This window comes from Anguilla rostrata, chromosome 10, assembly GCF_018555375.3.
Source record: "Anguilla rostrata isolate EN2019 chromosome 10, ASM1855537v3, whole genome shotgun sequence".
NCBI classification, from domain to species: domain Eukaryota; kingdom Metazoa; phylum Chordata; class Actinopteri; order Anguilliformes; family Anguillidae; genus Anguilla; species Anguilla rostrata.
This window is the reverse complement of record NC_057942.1, coordinates 22,504,911-22,521,493: the sequence shown is the minus strand read 5'-3', so window position 1 is coordinate 22,521,493 and position 16,583 is coordinate 22,504,911. Positions and strand designations below refer to the sequence as shown.

Here is a 16,583-nt window from a genome sequence, read left to right as displayed (position 1 = left end):
TATTGATTTGTGCCTGTATGGATTCTTAGCAAACAGTGCAAAATAAATGGAATGAGTGTATGTGCCAGGTAGGGGGTGGTGGTACTGTGGCACCCTGTCACTCAAAGATTTTTTTTGTGTTTGACATTCTGCCACATTCCTTCCTCCCACCAGGTATGTAACGTGAACCACTTGATTTTATGGGGGTCCCAACTGATCACTACTTGTATAATGAGTGAATCCAATTCCTACAATGACCCCATGGGGACTTAGATGGTTGAAATAATTTTGGGTAACATGCCCTAAATAAACTAATTATAAAACAGGAAACTTACTCGCAATCTTCTTCCTGAGGTGTGGACAGACAGAAAACCATACCACAATGGCTGTGAGGAAAGCACAGGCTACTGAGATGAGCAGTGTTACCCACCAGGGAATTCTGTCAAAACCCAGCACTGCATATGCAACAGAAGGAGAGAAAAACAATTGGATTTGCACTTGCAATAAATTCTAAAACACAGAAATAAGATATTTAGGTTTTCCACAACTATGTGACCAACCTATTTGGGTTATCCCGCTTCATACTATGGCTACTTACCATAAATAAATATTAAAGTGAAAATGTACCAAACAAATAGTAAGCAATAGTCACATTTAGCATACATTTTATGTACAGCAGAGGAAAAGGCCATTACATTTTTACATAACATTTTATTTTGCAGACACTTTTATCTTTATCACTTTTTTATTTTAAGTGATGTGCAATAAGTGCACACCAAAGGTCATGGGAACAAATACAAACACAGGAGAGAGAAAGTACAATTCTGATAAATAGCCACGAACATTGGCGTAGGAACTGGGTGGGACGTGTCCCCCCAAATGTTTGTAAATAATCGAATTGTCCCCCCCCCCCCCCCAACCATAACTGATCCATCTCCCATGTAAAGCTTTCATACAATAAAGGCTTCAACAGCAATAAAAGTTGACTTCACAATTATTCAGAAAGGTCTGTAACGCCTGTAAACATAACGTGAATTACCGACTCCCCTCTTCACACAGTAGCAATGGTTTACCCCCATGGCCACGAAAGGTTTGAGCTTACAAAAGCACAAATGGGATATGTAGTCAACAGTTAGAGGTGATTGCTCAAGCCGATCATACTATGGACTTCACTTCCCATAATCCTTATAGAAATAATAATGGTAAGAAGAAATTTTAGGATAGCGCTTCCGATTTTGCTTGTGTCGAAAGTGCTGCGACGGAAACAGCGAAAGATTTACCCACTAGCATGTCCAAAATGTAAACAAGCCAGGCAGTTTTCACCATAGACATATATATGTGTCTATGGTTTTCATGGTCGGGAAAACTTTTATGACAACGTCAGCTAAAGTCAGTTACTCACAGCGGTCGGAAAGAACGGTAACGGTAATCTTAGATTTGTATCAATATGCCAGCTAACGTCAATAGCTAGCTAGTTGTCAATGAATTAACTATCATATCTGATAGTATGATACGTAGCTAGCTAGTTAATAGCTGTCGGTACACTGTCTGAATGTGATGTTCACAGAACTTAGAAAACTACCTGGCGATAGCTGCACTCGGTTGCTAAGCAGGGAATTAACGTGACTCCCCATGTTGCAGTGTTGGTATTTTAGCCAATGTTTTGTGTAACGTTATGGACACGTCTTTTAAAATGACAAGTTTGTTTCAGCTATCGATATCTCTTTTTAACGTTAACTCCCCTTCAATATTTAGAACATGTGCATTTGTCCCCCTGAATTTTGTGTTTTCCTTTACATTTCCACCATAAATTGATGCAGAAAAGGCACAAGTTGGTGCATACAAATTCACCAGAATGCAGGAAATGAAGTGTTTGACGCTCAGAATTTCCTGGGGGAGGACCCCCAGACACCCTACATTATGTGTTCCCCCCAATGTTCAAACGAAACCTATGCCACTGGCCATGAACATCCACTTTAGTTCACATGATAAACCTATGGCAAACTAGAAGTGAGGCATGATTACAAGATGTTAAAAATGAACTGTAACTACAGCATCAAGATGAAATATAAATCATGAAAGAGCTACTGGATTCAGGGTAGCCCTGCAGCGGAGTGTATTGTTAGTTAAGATAGAGACTGAAGAGATGAAGATGAAGTTTTTCACATGGGTGATATGGGTGTTTGATAACTTTTTTCATTAAATAAATTAATAATTTAAAAATATGTTTTGTGTTTACTCAGGTTTCCTTTCTCTTGGCAAGCCAACCTTCTTTTAAGTTAATGTGTCTGATGCACTCCCCAGCCCTACGTCACAATGCAAATAGGCTTTATGTCAAATGTTACATCAACAAACTGGAACAAAACTTCCGGTCAAAGAGCACAAAAGGACATTTTAAGCAGCGGTTATCTAGATGAAAATGATTTTCAAACTGACAAAAACATTTTAATGAAGCCGCTTATACACTGATCCAATAGCCTGCTCAGTGTGCAATGCCTGTTGGTGTTTGTCTTCTGTTGAAAATCTGAGCAGTGTGCCCTGAAGCCAAAGGAGAAGGGAGAATAAGTATATTAGGATAATAGGCTACATAGACTGCAAAAGTGACGTACACTTCGGCCACGAATCCTGGTTCATAAGTTGGAATGACTATTAATTTTGCCATAGGCTGTATATGATTGATTATCTACCTTGAATGTTGTTGCCATTAATCGGATTTTTAAAAATTCCCGTAATTGTTCATGTGTATATAATATCTCATAAAAAACATGTTTTCAATGTACAAAAATGCCAGGTTACGCACACATACAAAGCACTGTCTATAACTCATTCATTCAAACTGGCAAAATCTAGGCTGCATTTAAAGTATTGATAGCAAAATGACGCCAAGTTACTGTACTACAAACAATATAGGCTATCTTGCCTCAACAACATTAAATAAGCTGTATTCCAAAGCAATGCTACCCAATGTTTTCTAAATTGTTTCAAGTCACTTGGCCTTGTGTGTATAAGCATAGACTACATCGACAGGCCATGTGTGGATGGGTTTGTAAGAGTCAAGATTGATTGAATAGGCGTCAATATGTCCAATTTGTATCGGTATGTGTGTATTTAGCTGCACAGCCTTGCTGTCACGTATGTTTCTTGGTATAAATGTCTGTTCGTAAATGTGAATGTAACATTCTGCGAGGGAAATGTCCCCATGGGGATAATGAAGTATTCTATGTATGTATGTACAATATTTATTTTACATGCAGTATTTATCATAAGTAGCAAATATACAAGAACTTGTACATTTAGTAAAATAAAGTTGACAACCAAGTATGAACATATGTTTTCTGGAGGAATATGCTTCCTGGAGGTATTCAGCAGCCATTTTGCACATTCATTTAAATGTGTTAGAGATAGTTGAGATATTTGACACTTTGATGTGACACGAAGTTTGAATCAGTGAGGCAAGATAGTCTATATTGTTTGTAGAACAGCAACTTGGCGTCATTTTTATATCAATACTTTTAATGGCAGGTCTATATTTTGCCAGTTTGAATGAATGAGTTATAGACAGTGTATTGTATGAGTGAGTAACTTTTTATATGTTGTAAACATGTTTTCTATGAGATATAATTTCTTTTTGCAAAGTGTTTGTTATGAGAAAGTGAGAACAGTAATGCATATAAATGTAGATTTTGAGAAGTATGCGTACACATACAAACATGCAAACTCGCATACAACGTAGGCAGTCCCGGATGTAGACTGGTTTTATTGGGAGGAAGAGCGAGATTTTGGGGGGACCAAGTTGAGGACATGATTTGTGATGAGCAGCAGAGCGGACCTGGGTGTAAAAATGCGAAGTAACCCTTTATGAAACGGTTTTGGATTATGGCTATCATTTTGTGAATTTGTACAGTCTGATCAATATGTACCGTCTAGCACTTTTGCTTTGCTATATATGTAAAACAATGGCTGTGACGAAGGGTGCAGTGGCATAAGTATAAAAGAGGCTTGCACCATCAGAAAAGCAACAGAGATGTGCCCAGTGTATGTACTCACTGATTTAACGGTCATCCAACGAACCTTCATTGACAAATTATCAGCAAGTTCGTAGAATTTGAGCTCACTAGTTTGCAACTTGTGTACCCTTCTGTCCTGCTGCGTTTTCTGTTATTTCGTTGAGATGCACTTTGTGTTTCTAAGGTTTATAGGGTATTTTGATACGCTTACCTGTAGGTAGGACTCCTCTTCGCTGTTTTGCTGAGCTAGATCACTGACCTTACGTGAGAATTCCAGAAGTAGAAAAGAACAGTGGAGAATAGCAGCACAGACATGTGTCCCAGCAATCTTTGCATATCAGAAAATAACAGTAGTATGAGAGAAATGAGGACAAATTATGAAATTGAATAGCTGAAACAATGTTTTTAGCAAAATGGGCATGTAGGTGAAGTTTGACATAATCACAGACTATAGTGCAAAGAAAATAAAGTGACCATGAGGGAGATGAGTTTACTTATTGAACGGTATATAAAACAGATGGTATTAAAATTTACTTGTTAAAATGGTTGGTGAAGTAATGTGATATTGCATAGGAAAACTGTTGTACAAATGTACTTTTCTCACATTCACTATTAGTAGGTATAATTATGATTGAGTCATGGTTTTAATGTAGTGTTTTAATGGGGTGTTGCAGACAGTACATACGTAGTAATTGTATGTGGGTAGATAGAGAACAGGGCAAGGTAACATGAATGTAGAAACGTGGCATTTGCTGATAAGAACGTTTTCTACAGTAGCCAAGTGAAGAAGTATAGTTAGTTGAAATGGAACTATGGTCAGCTGGTGTAACTTAAGAAAATCAACACATTTGCCATCATGAAATGCATATGACTGGCCATGAGTGACTTTTGGTAAACATATGCATTGAAGACTCTGATATTTTGATAAGTGCAAAAGCAATAGTTCAAAAGCAATAGACAATTATTAGTTAGTAAATATAAGTGTAAGAAAATATTAGTGTAAGATATGAAAAAATCTGCCTGAGGGCGAGGCGGGATTCGATCATCCGACCTTGTGCTTCTTAGTTCGTAACATTAGCTGCGGTTACATGCACACTTTTTTCATTTTGATTGAAATCATTCCGTTTGAAGATTTCGGGTCAACTGTTTACATGGGGTGTGATCTAATATGGTCTGGTGTTTACATTTGGGCACTGTTATAATATTTGTTGTGGACCAATGAGGTACAGTTTGCGCCACAGTCCACCTGTGCGAAGTCAGAAAATGCAGGCATCCCATTTCATAGTGATTTCATTATGGCGTGTGCTATTTACAGCTGCACTAGACGATCATAAAATAATCCTCCTCTTAAGTTTTTCGGTAGCCGAGTCATTTTTACTATTTCCTTTAGCCTACTTAACCAAATAATTAGTTGGCAGAAAGCGTAATCAGCTTGCTATATTTGGTAGTCCAGTAGCCTATGCTAAAACAGTTCGCAACTTCGGCTACCAAGCCATTTGACTAGCTAGCTAACTCTAAGCTGCAAATATTCAATCTGTCAAACGTGTTTGACGGCTTGTCAGTCGTGTACATTCCGTAAATGTCTACCTGGGCCATGCTTTACGCATGTGACAAAGCTACTATAATCCCGATTTTGGGATAAACACTGCAAAATTTTCAGTTTCACGAAGCAAATTAAGAGTCTTAAGGTTTATTTGCTGAATAGCATACAACACACAATGAAATCGCACACACAGAATTTAACGAAATTAACCATCTTTGTAAGACTGGCATTTAGAAAGGAACATGTATATATATGGAGAGACCTGACAATAGCTGTGCAGCAACGCCCCATCCAACCCGACAGAGCTTAAAGGAGTACCATGGTGGTTGAATGTGACACTTCCCAGTTGTCTTCAGGCAACAACAAAACAAATGTGCATAATTTTTTTATTCTTCAGTCATTTCAATGTACTTTAAAACATATTTTTCTAAGCCTAAATTTCCCACGATAAAAATTCACCCGAACCGTCTGGGCGTGGTAATGAGAACTGTCAGTTAGCTATGATTGACAGACCGTGCCCCGTTACCATAGCTAGCCCCATGATAAGCGCTATTTTTGGGAGACTGAATTTTCACAAGCTAGCTAGCTTAGTAGTATATCAAGTATCGATAGATAGCTAAGGTAAGGACGTTGACTTATATCCAATTATAATTTTTGCTATCTAGCTAGCCAAGTTAAGATAAAAGCACAACTATAACGTCCTCATAAAAGCAAACTAGCAAGCTAACGTTATCGATAACATTGCCTTATGAAAGCGAACCTCCTAGCTAGCTAACGTTAGCTAGCTAGCTAAATGAATTTAACCAGAAATAATCTAAAGCCACTCTAATTTAAGTGAACCTAACGTTAGTCAAATATTTGCATTGTCTGAACAGCAGGACGGTGTTTTCCTGTCAGATTTCTTTACGGGGCGTGGAAATGGGAGTGGTTACTGTATTCGTGACGTAGCAAAATGACAACTTTCTCAACCGGTTGAAAATAGGACGATGAATTTAAAACGCATATTTCTCCAAAAATACAGAACGGACATATTTAATACTTTGCTCATTGTGTTTCTTCAATGCCTCTTGTGCAAATAGCACATAAAACCGATAAAGTGTGAAAATCACCATGGTACTCCTTTAAGAGACTCTGCAGAGAAGAATGGGAGAAATACCCCAAATGCAGGTGTGCCACGTTTGTAGCGTCATACCTAAGAAAACTCAAGGCTGTAATCGCTGCCTCAACAATGTACTGAGTAAAGGGTCTGAATACTTATGTAAATGTGATATTTCCGTTTTTTTTGTTTTGTTTTTTGTTTTTGTTTTTTAACTAAATTTGCAAAAATTTCTAAACCTGTTTTCGCTTTGTCATTATGGGGTATTGTGTGTAGATTGATGAGAATAAAAGTGAATTTAATACATTTTATGATAAGGCTGTAAAGTAACAAAATATGGAAAAAGTGAAGGGGTCTGAATACTATATATAAAATGCCACTATTTGTATTTGTATCTGTATTTGTTCAACCAAAAAACATTTTTGTATTTGGATTCAAAACCGGAAGTAGGTGTGGCATAACCGTAAATGAGCAGAGTTTAACCCAGAAGCTGTATAAAGTGCTAAAAGTTCCTGATGTTTACCATTACAATCACTGGCACTGCTATTGCTCAGATGGTAAAGTATTAAAGTCATGCTTTTACAGTGACATAAGTAATAATACATTTTAACGACAGGTCATTTGCTTTTTAAAGCCATATTTAACAAACAATAACCTAGACATTATGTAGCCCAATCAGGCGTTTATAAAACTGAGGAAAACGAACAGTCAAATGAAGTTTCAAACATAGACAAAAAACATTTTAAAAAAACTGTCACATCCTTACTGAAAATGAACTACCTGAGAGACTGAAGTCAATTATTAACTGACACAATGCTTTTATAATTCAAAAAATAGTTCCTCATCTTCATTATGAATTATTGTGTGCTTGGAACTCCCAATGAAATAAAAAATTACAGAATGTAAGGCTAACATTTTCTGTTGTTTTTTATATGTTATGTATGTTGTTTTGTATGTTAATTTGTTAATTTACCCGACTTTACCAATATGTTTGATTTGCATAAGCTTGGATAAATTAAATAAACATTGAAAAGCTTCCCTGGGTGGAATACATCTTCAGCTATCATGCACTTACTCAGATTTCACCAAGTTGTATTTTGTTTGTTCATTGTTAACCATGCATGAGGTGTGAACCTCCCACGGTGTGATAGCTTTGGACTGCGCCAGCTCGGGGCCTGGATAATCTCTCTACATTCCTATAGAATACCACCGACAACTAGCCGGCACCCTCAGTATTTCAAGGCTGCTCCATTTAGGCCAACAAATGAGAAAAGTAGTATCATATTAAGAATAATTAGTAGGGAGGTCAAACCTGTTTTGGTGATCTTTCAGAAAATGTATTTTCACAGTTTTTTTCATGCATAATGTCATAAATGGAAAATTTCATGACTTTCAGCAATCTTAAACTGGTTTTTAAATGTTTATATAATTATGTTTTCTGAATTAGTTATTAGACGTCAGATCTCTAGAAGACCAACTACACGAGCTTCCCCTAATGGTAATTGTCTTGTCCCAATGTACAAGATCTAATTTGGTCAGTCTGCCTTCTCAGTAAAGGGGGCAAAACTTTGGAACTCTACCCACAGATCTAAAACTAGAGACTGATGGCAGTGTTTTTAATAGAGGACTCTAATTCTGGCTAAAATCAAAACAACAGTGCTCACATGAATAAATTATGACTGGTTTATTGTTTTGATCATGTTGTCTTTGCTCTATAGCTCATGTATCTATTTAATTCTGACTATAATTCTTTTTTCCCCCTGTATTATAATTGTACATTTTACTCAATTGTTTTTTTTTCAAAGCCTCCTGTGGACAAGTGTTGAGAATTAACATGTATGCTAAAACACTTAAGCAATGCATCTGGTTTGTCCAATGTTATTGTGATGTCCATGTCAAATAAACTTAACTTAAATGCTACAGTAAAATAAACTTGCCAGAATATAACTGTTGTTTGCTTTAATAGGGTTCAAAAAATTAGCCGCTTCCCTTGGCATGTAATCACTGTGTCTCCTTTTCATTATAATTACAAAAAACACCCCATTCGTGAGACTAAAATGCTTTCTACCACACTGTAGACAAGATCTTAGCGAAGAAATGCATGTAACATAACATAACATAACAAAACATAATATAATGACGAGAACAGGCCATTCAGCCCAACGATGCTCACCATTTTCTAACTAAATTAGTGCTGTTATTACCTACAGACTAGATAGTATCTAACACTGTATTAAGCCTAGTCTTAAAAATCCCCAGAGTTTCTGCCTCCACTACATGACCTGGCAGGCTATTCCACACATTGATTACTCTGTGTGTGAAAAATTCTTCCTAATGTATATGGAATCTACCTTGTGAAGATTTTCATTAAAATAAATGTCTGTTAAGTCACTATCTATCGCCGAATTAGGTAACACAATGGTGATTGAACCTGTTATTATATAAATTTATATTATTATTATAATAATTTATGATTAAAGAACTGGGTGTCTGTGGCGACATTCCCGGGAAAAAATCGAAAGTGGCGCATAGTTAGGGACGTGTTTTCCATCACCCATCAGTGCTTGGTCCGCCAGAGAGGGTAGACGGAGCTAACGCAACAGGCTCGCTCTTCAACTCACTTGTGTGAGTGGCGTAGGGTTTTTCCGGTGTCTGCTAGCGTTACAATAACATAGGAAGGGGGGGTTATGGAACCCTAAAGTTTTTGTGTAACATGAGGTCATATTATTTGATGTAGATTTCATATTACATTTGATGACAATGTAACGTTACTAAATTACATAGCCTAGCTATTTGCACAGCTAACGCTAGCTACCGGACCATGTCAAGAAAGGCAACATTAGTTTAGACAAAGTTGCGCAGAGTAGCCATCTCTCATATCAGGTAACGTTGCGTTAGCTAGCTAGCTAATGTAATTAACACAATCTAATGTCAGCTAACAATTAGAAAAAACGCTAGCTAACGCTACTGACCGGTACCGACCTCACAAAACGTCTCTCGAATGCAATGCTACCTTGTTGCAACGTTGTAATCTAGCCAACTAAAGGTTTATTCAGATCAATGATTTGAAACAAGACTGGATGCAACTTGCTAAATTCCAAGAAGTCTGATTGTAAACGTTCTAAAGCTGCACTTGCCGTTTTGACAAGGTGGGTCTTTTGAGACCCCAGACAATGGCTTCAGACGCTCTGCAACTAACCAGTTCACACCACTGTAATTTTCTCTGCAACATTCTAAAACCGTTCCGTCTCGTTGCAAATCATTGATCTGAACTGGCCTTAACGTTACTGTTATTTACATTGCCATCAATTTAATCAATATATTATAATGATCGGAATAAAGCCGTCTTTACACAGAGTATTAACCCGGGGTATAAGTGGAGCAGAGCCAGGTCTGATTTCTGTGTAAAGATGTCGCCGGAGAAAACTAAATAAAGGTATATGGAAGTATGGATTAGCATTGTTATTTTATTATGCTTCCTCATATGTTCCTTCAGCCTTGATGCCTTTTTTTGATGAAATCTCCTTTGTTTTTGTTTTATTATTCTTGTTCTGATTGCTAATTTAACACCCAGCTCAGCTTTATTCTCGAACAGTTTAGCTAGCAAAACCAAAAATATTACACAACAATCATTCACGAGAAAGACTGTTTATTGTGCACGAGATACATAATTGCATGAGCCACAGCGAACCCCGCAAATTCTTCTTTGCAGTGTAAAGACGTTCATACCGGGCAAAAGGTGAATAAAGAACATCTGTGGAAATTGATCATCACTAATTCTACCCCAGGTCTGCTACAGCATTTTAACCCAGCTCGGCAGTGTAAAGACAGCTTAGGTTAGCCTAATGTTAGACAATGAATGAGTATGTACATAACGTTGCTTTTTTATAACAACCATTTTTATTCAGTAAATAGTAAGTGTTATAGTTGGCGTGGCCCAGGTGCCAACTGGCTTACGTCACACAGGCGACACTGGTTGGATCCGGTTGGATCTCTGGGAATTGAGGTCCAAAAACACAACTGCAATTACTGCTTTTCGCCATTGGTACCGCCCAAGAGAACGAAACGGAAATCTTTGAGATTGTAACTTTAAGTCTTTCCTCATAGCTTTTATCTTTCATACCAGGAATCAATTTTGTTGCTCTTCTTGGAACTTTTTCCAGAGCCTCTATATCTTTCTTATAGTACGGTCCCCACAACTGCACACAATACTCCAAGTGTGGTCTAACAAATGTATTGTATAACAGATAAAGATAAGTATAACTTCCTTGGATTTATACTTAATACTTTTGGCTATATATCCCAGCATCCTGTTGGCCTTTTTTACTGCGACAGCGCAGTGAAAGGCTTTGATCAACCATTACTCCCAAGTCTTTTTCAAACTGAGCACATTCCAATTTTGTTCCCATAAAGTAATCCTGCCGAATATTTTTATTTCCCACATGCAGAACATTACATTTGGCTAACCTCGATTGTCAGTTTCACATACATTTTATACACAAATGTACCCCACAACTCCCCTTAATACATTTCTAAAAATATCAGCCATCTGGTCTTCTTGGCACCACAATGATTTTGATTTTCCTGCTCTTGGGTCGATCTGACCTTTTTGGCACCACAATGATTTTCTGTTCTTTAGATGATAACATTATTGTGAACTGTTGCCCCAACTTTTCTTTATACAAATCTTAGTCTTCATTCTGAAATGTTTCTTTAAGCATACAAGTTTCAGGATTTATAGCCTCCTGTACTTTTCTAAATATATTCAGTTTACATAAGGGTCACTCTAAAAATATTGTCTTCTAGAACTTCAATAGCGTTGTGTTCGTTTTGGAAAAATATTTGCCTTCTAGCATCTTTACTTGGCAATAAAGTAGTGTTAGTTTTGGAAAAAAACTAGAGAAGAGAAAGAGAAGAGGTTACTAATAGACTGGAAGGCATATTCAGTATGTAGGAAAATTTTGAGACTCCCCATGATTGAGATGACGTCACATGTTAAAGTTAGGGTATTCCCATCAATGTTGATCAGACTGTTTCCTCCAAACTCTCGATTCTGCATGATAAAAATATATCACATGTATAACTATACACTAATATAATCAATATGTAATCCAATAAACCTATATCAGTAGTTGCAGCTAAGCTTATGGAAACGCAAGAAACCACAGTGTCCACTGTAGAAAAAAAGCAAACACAGAAGGCTTAAAAAAAACCATACTTACTCAGCAGAAAACGTTATTGCCAAGTAAAAGTGCTAGTAGAAGACGAATATTTTTCCAAAACTAACAAAACGTTATTGCCAAGTAAAAGTGTTAGAAGACAAATATTTTTCCAAAACTAACAAAACGCTATTGAAGTACTAGAAGACTAACATTTTTACAGTGACCCTTATGTAAACTGAATATATATGGAAAATTACAGGAGGCTATAAATCCTGTAACTTGTATGCTTAAAGAAACATTACAGAATAAAGACTAACATTTGTTTAAAGGAAAGTTGGGGTAACATTCCACAATAACGTTATCATCTAAAGAACAGAAAATCATTGTGGTGCCAAGAAGGTCAGGCCGACCCAAGAGCAGGAAATTAAAATCATTGTGGTGCCAAGAAGGACAGATGGCTGGTATTTTAAGAAATGTATTAAGGGGAGTTGTGGGGTACATTTGTGTATAAAATGAATGTGAAACTGACAATCGAGGTTCAATTCTGCAGAGTTGATCCGGCTTTGTGCACCTGTGCAAATAAAGTCTAACTTTTCTGAAGAGCTTGCTGCTACACAAATCCTGGCTTTGGTTTAGTTTTTCTTTGGTTGCCAGTTTGGCAATTCTTTTTGTTCTTGAAGATTTCTATTGTTCGGGTGTTTTTGGACAGATGAAAGGCAGTAAGCTATGCTTTCTGTTTTGTCCTGTCTGTCCACTACATGAGCAGTGGCCACCCCCAGCCCTGCCTCACAATAGCCATTCTTCATTCCCCAGCTGCTGGGCAGTTTCCTGCCAAACATTTTCCCTCAACTCCATGTCACAAACACAAAGTCTATAAAAGCTTTATATAACCACAAAAACCATTGTGCCACAAAATAAATAATATTCTAAATGTAGTTTTAATAATTTGTTTCCCTGTTTTTCCGCTTTGGCACTTTCAAATGTTTCTCATGCCCATGCATGCTCATGCCAAAGACTTGCAAGAACCCTATGCAAGAAAAGCCCTGTTATATTGAGCTATACTTTTAATAGCTGTTAAAAGGGATATCAAAACAAGTTCTCTTTTTAGCTACATTGTACAGCAAAGGGAGAGTCCTATACTTACATGGAGGACCAGTGAACATGATGGAGAAGAGGTTGATTCCCATGGTAACAGCATAGAAGATGGGTAGGGCCTTCAGGCCATTAGGCAGTGGGTTGTCCTACAGAAAGTAAATAATTTAATCAAAGATGGACCAGCATTTTATATTTATAGAAATCAAACATAAGATAGTGGCAGGACTTGTGTCTTAACTTCTTGAAGGAATATGTCCTTCCTTACCTGGGCGCACACTAATCTGATTGGATCAAGAACATGAATACTGTAAAAATTTCTATAAAAACCGGGTCTGAAATAGTGGCTAATCTCTAATTATATCTCTAAATATATATATTAGGGAGTGCTGTGTGTGTATGTAAATAAAGTCTCCAGTTAAGGCCAGGTGGGCGGAGGCAGAGTTATCACATTCAAATCTACATTTATAAAATTTTCCTATGAATTTTCATTACAATATAAATACCTGTTGTAACCATAGATATAGCTAGTGCCGCCAGCTTTAAAAAATAATATCAAATCAAATCTTTAACATTCTGCACCGTTATCACAGGAGATCTGAGCACAATAGGTAGGTTAGCTAGGTCCATGGCACCTAAGAGAAAATTCAACCTGAAGTTCAAATTGAAATTCTGAGGTATGCCTAACAAAACTCAGGGGAGACTGCTGCAAGACATCTCAATATTGATGCAAGATGAATCCAATATTGGAATCATAAAAGACAGCTTGGGTGAGTCGAGGGGGGCATAAAAAGTGAGTGTACAACTAGTGGAGAAGGTCCTTGAATGCCAAATATCATCAAGTGTCTATGAAAATGATCAGAAAAAAAAGCAATGGAGATGAGTGAAAATATCAGCAAAACTGTCCAAACCAAGACTATTGCAAAGTGAGACATAATAGTTATGGACGAAACAGCAGTCAGGTTTGAAATGGTCTCACTTACAACCAATGAACAACAGTGTGTGAAGAGTGTCCCTTTGAAGTCAGCAGGGCGCAAGAGAAGCTTTAACTGTGGTACTTGCAGCAAGGGCCAATGGTGCCAAGCTTAAGCCATATGTGGTGTTCAAAGGGGCTATTCAAGAAGTAAAGGCAATACAGGACATCACCAAGATCATAGTGGATATGTCTGGAAATAGATGGATGAATGACAGCCAAACCACCTACTGGCTTCAAGGAGTGGTAGACAAGTTCAGTTTCACTCAGTGACTACTGGCCAAGGACTCTTACCAGCACATTAGCTGTCATTTTAAAATGTAAATGTAATGTATCTGTTCTGCTCATCACCATCTATCATTCATCAAGATATTACTCAGGGTTTATAGATTAGCTAGCTGAATTGTGGTCAGAAGTCTCCACTGATTTTGATAGTGGGATTATATCTTGGGACTTTAACTCCTTCTGTATGTATTTTAGACACAAGTCTGAGTCTCAGTTGAAAATCTGTGCATCGCTAGCTATGTCATGGGTTAGCGCATCCACTACTATTATTAGTCAGCCTAAGGTTGGCTTGTGTGAGCATGGCTGACATTACCCCCACCTCCCTGCTCCTATGGAACTTTGTCTCTGGATCAGGACTCTTCGAGGTTATCTCCACGGCAACGGCCGTGTCCTCGTCATCAGTATCAGACGGCAGAGACAATGTTGAGACTGTGGTGGAGATGAAGTCCATGGACTTACACACACACGCACATGAAGACAACACACACACCACCTCCTACTCAACGCCTTCTTGGCTCCCACCCCCCCTCCCTCCCCCGTTACAGTGCAGTCTGCTGAGGGTTGATGCGCTGCGCCTGAGCGGCTGAGCGCTCCCCCCAGTGTCTGTGCTGCGACACTTCCCCTCCCCGACACCCTACCCCCTACCACATGTGCAAGTCTTCGAGTTTTTGTTGTAATGTTTGTAATGTTTGTAATGTTTTTATGATGTTGCTATGTGCTGAGGTTTTTTCTTCGTTTCAATGAAACGAGTACCCTCTCGTTTCATTGAAAGGACTGTTTTTCTTCCTCCTCCTTCCTCCTGTTCTCTCATTTCTCATCTAATAAGTTGGCGCCGCAGATGGCTGCCTCGGTGTGTTGACCAAAGCAAATTCCTCGTATGTGTAAATGTACTTGGCAATAAATTCGATTCTGATTCTGATTCTGATTCTGATTCTGATTTCAATAAAGTATCAATAATGAATGTCAATAAAGGCTGGTAATGTCGACATTAAAGGCAGACTATGCAGGATATTTTATTTGAAAATATTATAAAATTATAACAATATATGTTATGGCGACCTGATGATATGATATGGTTAGGTATGCAAGCAGATAGGGCAGTAGAAGAAGAACACAGAACGAACAACATGTAACCTGCTAATATGGTCAATAAAGTTATCAGTTTATTTCGGATAAGAGACCCAGTTCATCATCGCATTAACAAACAAAACAGAAGAACCCAGCAGTAGATTGCTTAGGCACCTGTATCTATTGGCGAAATTGCTGAGACAATTTAGAAACAATGAAGTGGCTAGTTAGATAGCTAACTATATTAACAAACCTTCTGTCAGATTATATTCATTGATTTCCCATCGTAGAAGACTTTAGCGACAATAAGGCTGGCTAGAATAACGTTAGCCTAGAGGCTAACAGTTTGACAAAAGGAGAGAAAGAGAGCGACCAGAGTGGAGAGCGTCACAGCCAATCACAACGTGACATCAGAAGCCACGGAAGTTAGTCACGCTACGGGGCGGGGTTTTGAGCTAAACTGGGCTGGGAATTGTTAGGATGTGGGTGTTGAAAGCAAGCGGCCAAAACCAGACTTCGTTTTTGAAGCTCATTTCCTGGTGTTGTAGTTCCTGGTTGCTCACTAGCGCCACTACGGATGGCTCCAGTATAGGTGTTTTCATATCCGGTTTCCATGTAAGTCTACGGTACAAATGCGATCAAAATACAAAGTCAATAATTTTTTCTCACAAGAACAAATAGTCATAATTGGTGTATTTTATTCGTCTTATGACTGTCCATGGGTCGATTTCATGATTTATTGCGTCATTTGGGCACAGTGCCAATATTTCTTCTGGACCAATGAGGTACAGCTTGCGTCACTTCCGGATTTCTGCGGAGGACTGAGCTGTAGGGGCTACAATCTGTGGTCACTGGGGTGGGAGGTGGCGTCTCAGTCTTGGCCTTGACATTGCGGCTACGACCACGGTCCACCTGTGCGAAGTCAGAAAATGCAGGCATCCCATTTTGTAGTGGTTTCATTATAGCGTGTGCTATTTACAGCTGCACTAGACGACCATAAAATAATCCTCCTCTGAAGTTTTGCGGTAGCCGAGTCATTTTTACTATTTCCTTTAGCCCACTTAACCAAATAATTAGTTGGCAGAAAGCGTAATCAGCTAACGCTTATTTGCTATATGTGGTAGTCCAGTAGCCTATGCTAAAACAGTTCGCAACTTCGGCTACCAAGCCATTTGACTAGCTAGCTAAGCCTAACAGGCAAATATTCCATCTGTCAAACGTGTTTGACGGCTTGTCAGTCGTGTACATTCCGTAAATGTCTACCTGGCCTATGCTGCACGAATGTGACAAAGCTAGAAGCTAGCAAGAAAATAATAATTAGAAATTCAATGTACATTATTTTTGTCTTTATGCAACAGGTGGAAAACTTGCTCTTCAA

The 16,583-nt window shown here is 38.1% G+C and overlaps 1 protein-coding gene across 2 annotated transcripts in view; it reads right to left on the bottom strand.

The window, feature by feature from the left end:
• The window catches only part of LOC135233743 (sodium-dependent phosphate transporter 1-B-like), a 188,358-nt gene that overhangs the window by 80,937 nt on the left and 90,838 nt on the right, over positions 1–16,583 (bottom strand). For both annotated transcript variants that reach the window (XM_064297585.1, XM_064297584.1), the window contains exons 5-6: positions 12,932–13,028; positions 315–434 (exon numbers count right to left, since the gene is read on the bottom strand). In XM_064297585.1, the coding sequence (XP_064153655.1) occupies positions 315–434; positions 12,932–13,028 (217 nt within the window). The remainder of the gene's footprint in view (positions 1–314; positions 435–12,931; positions 13,029–16,583) is intronic.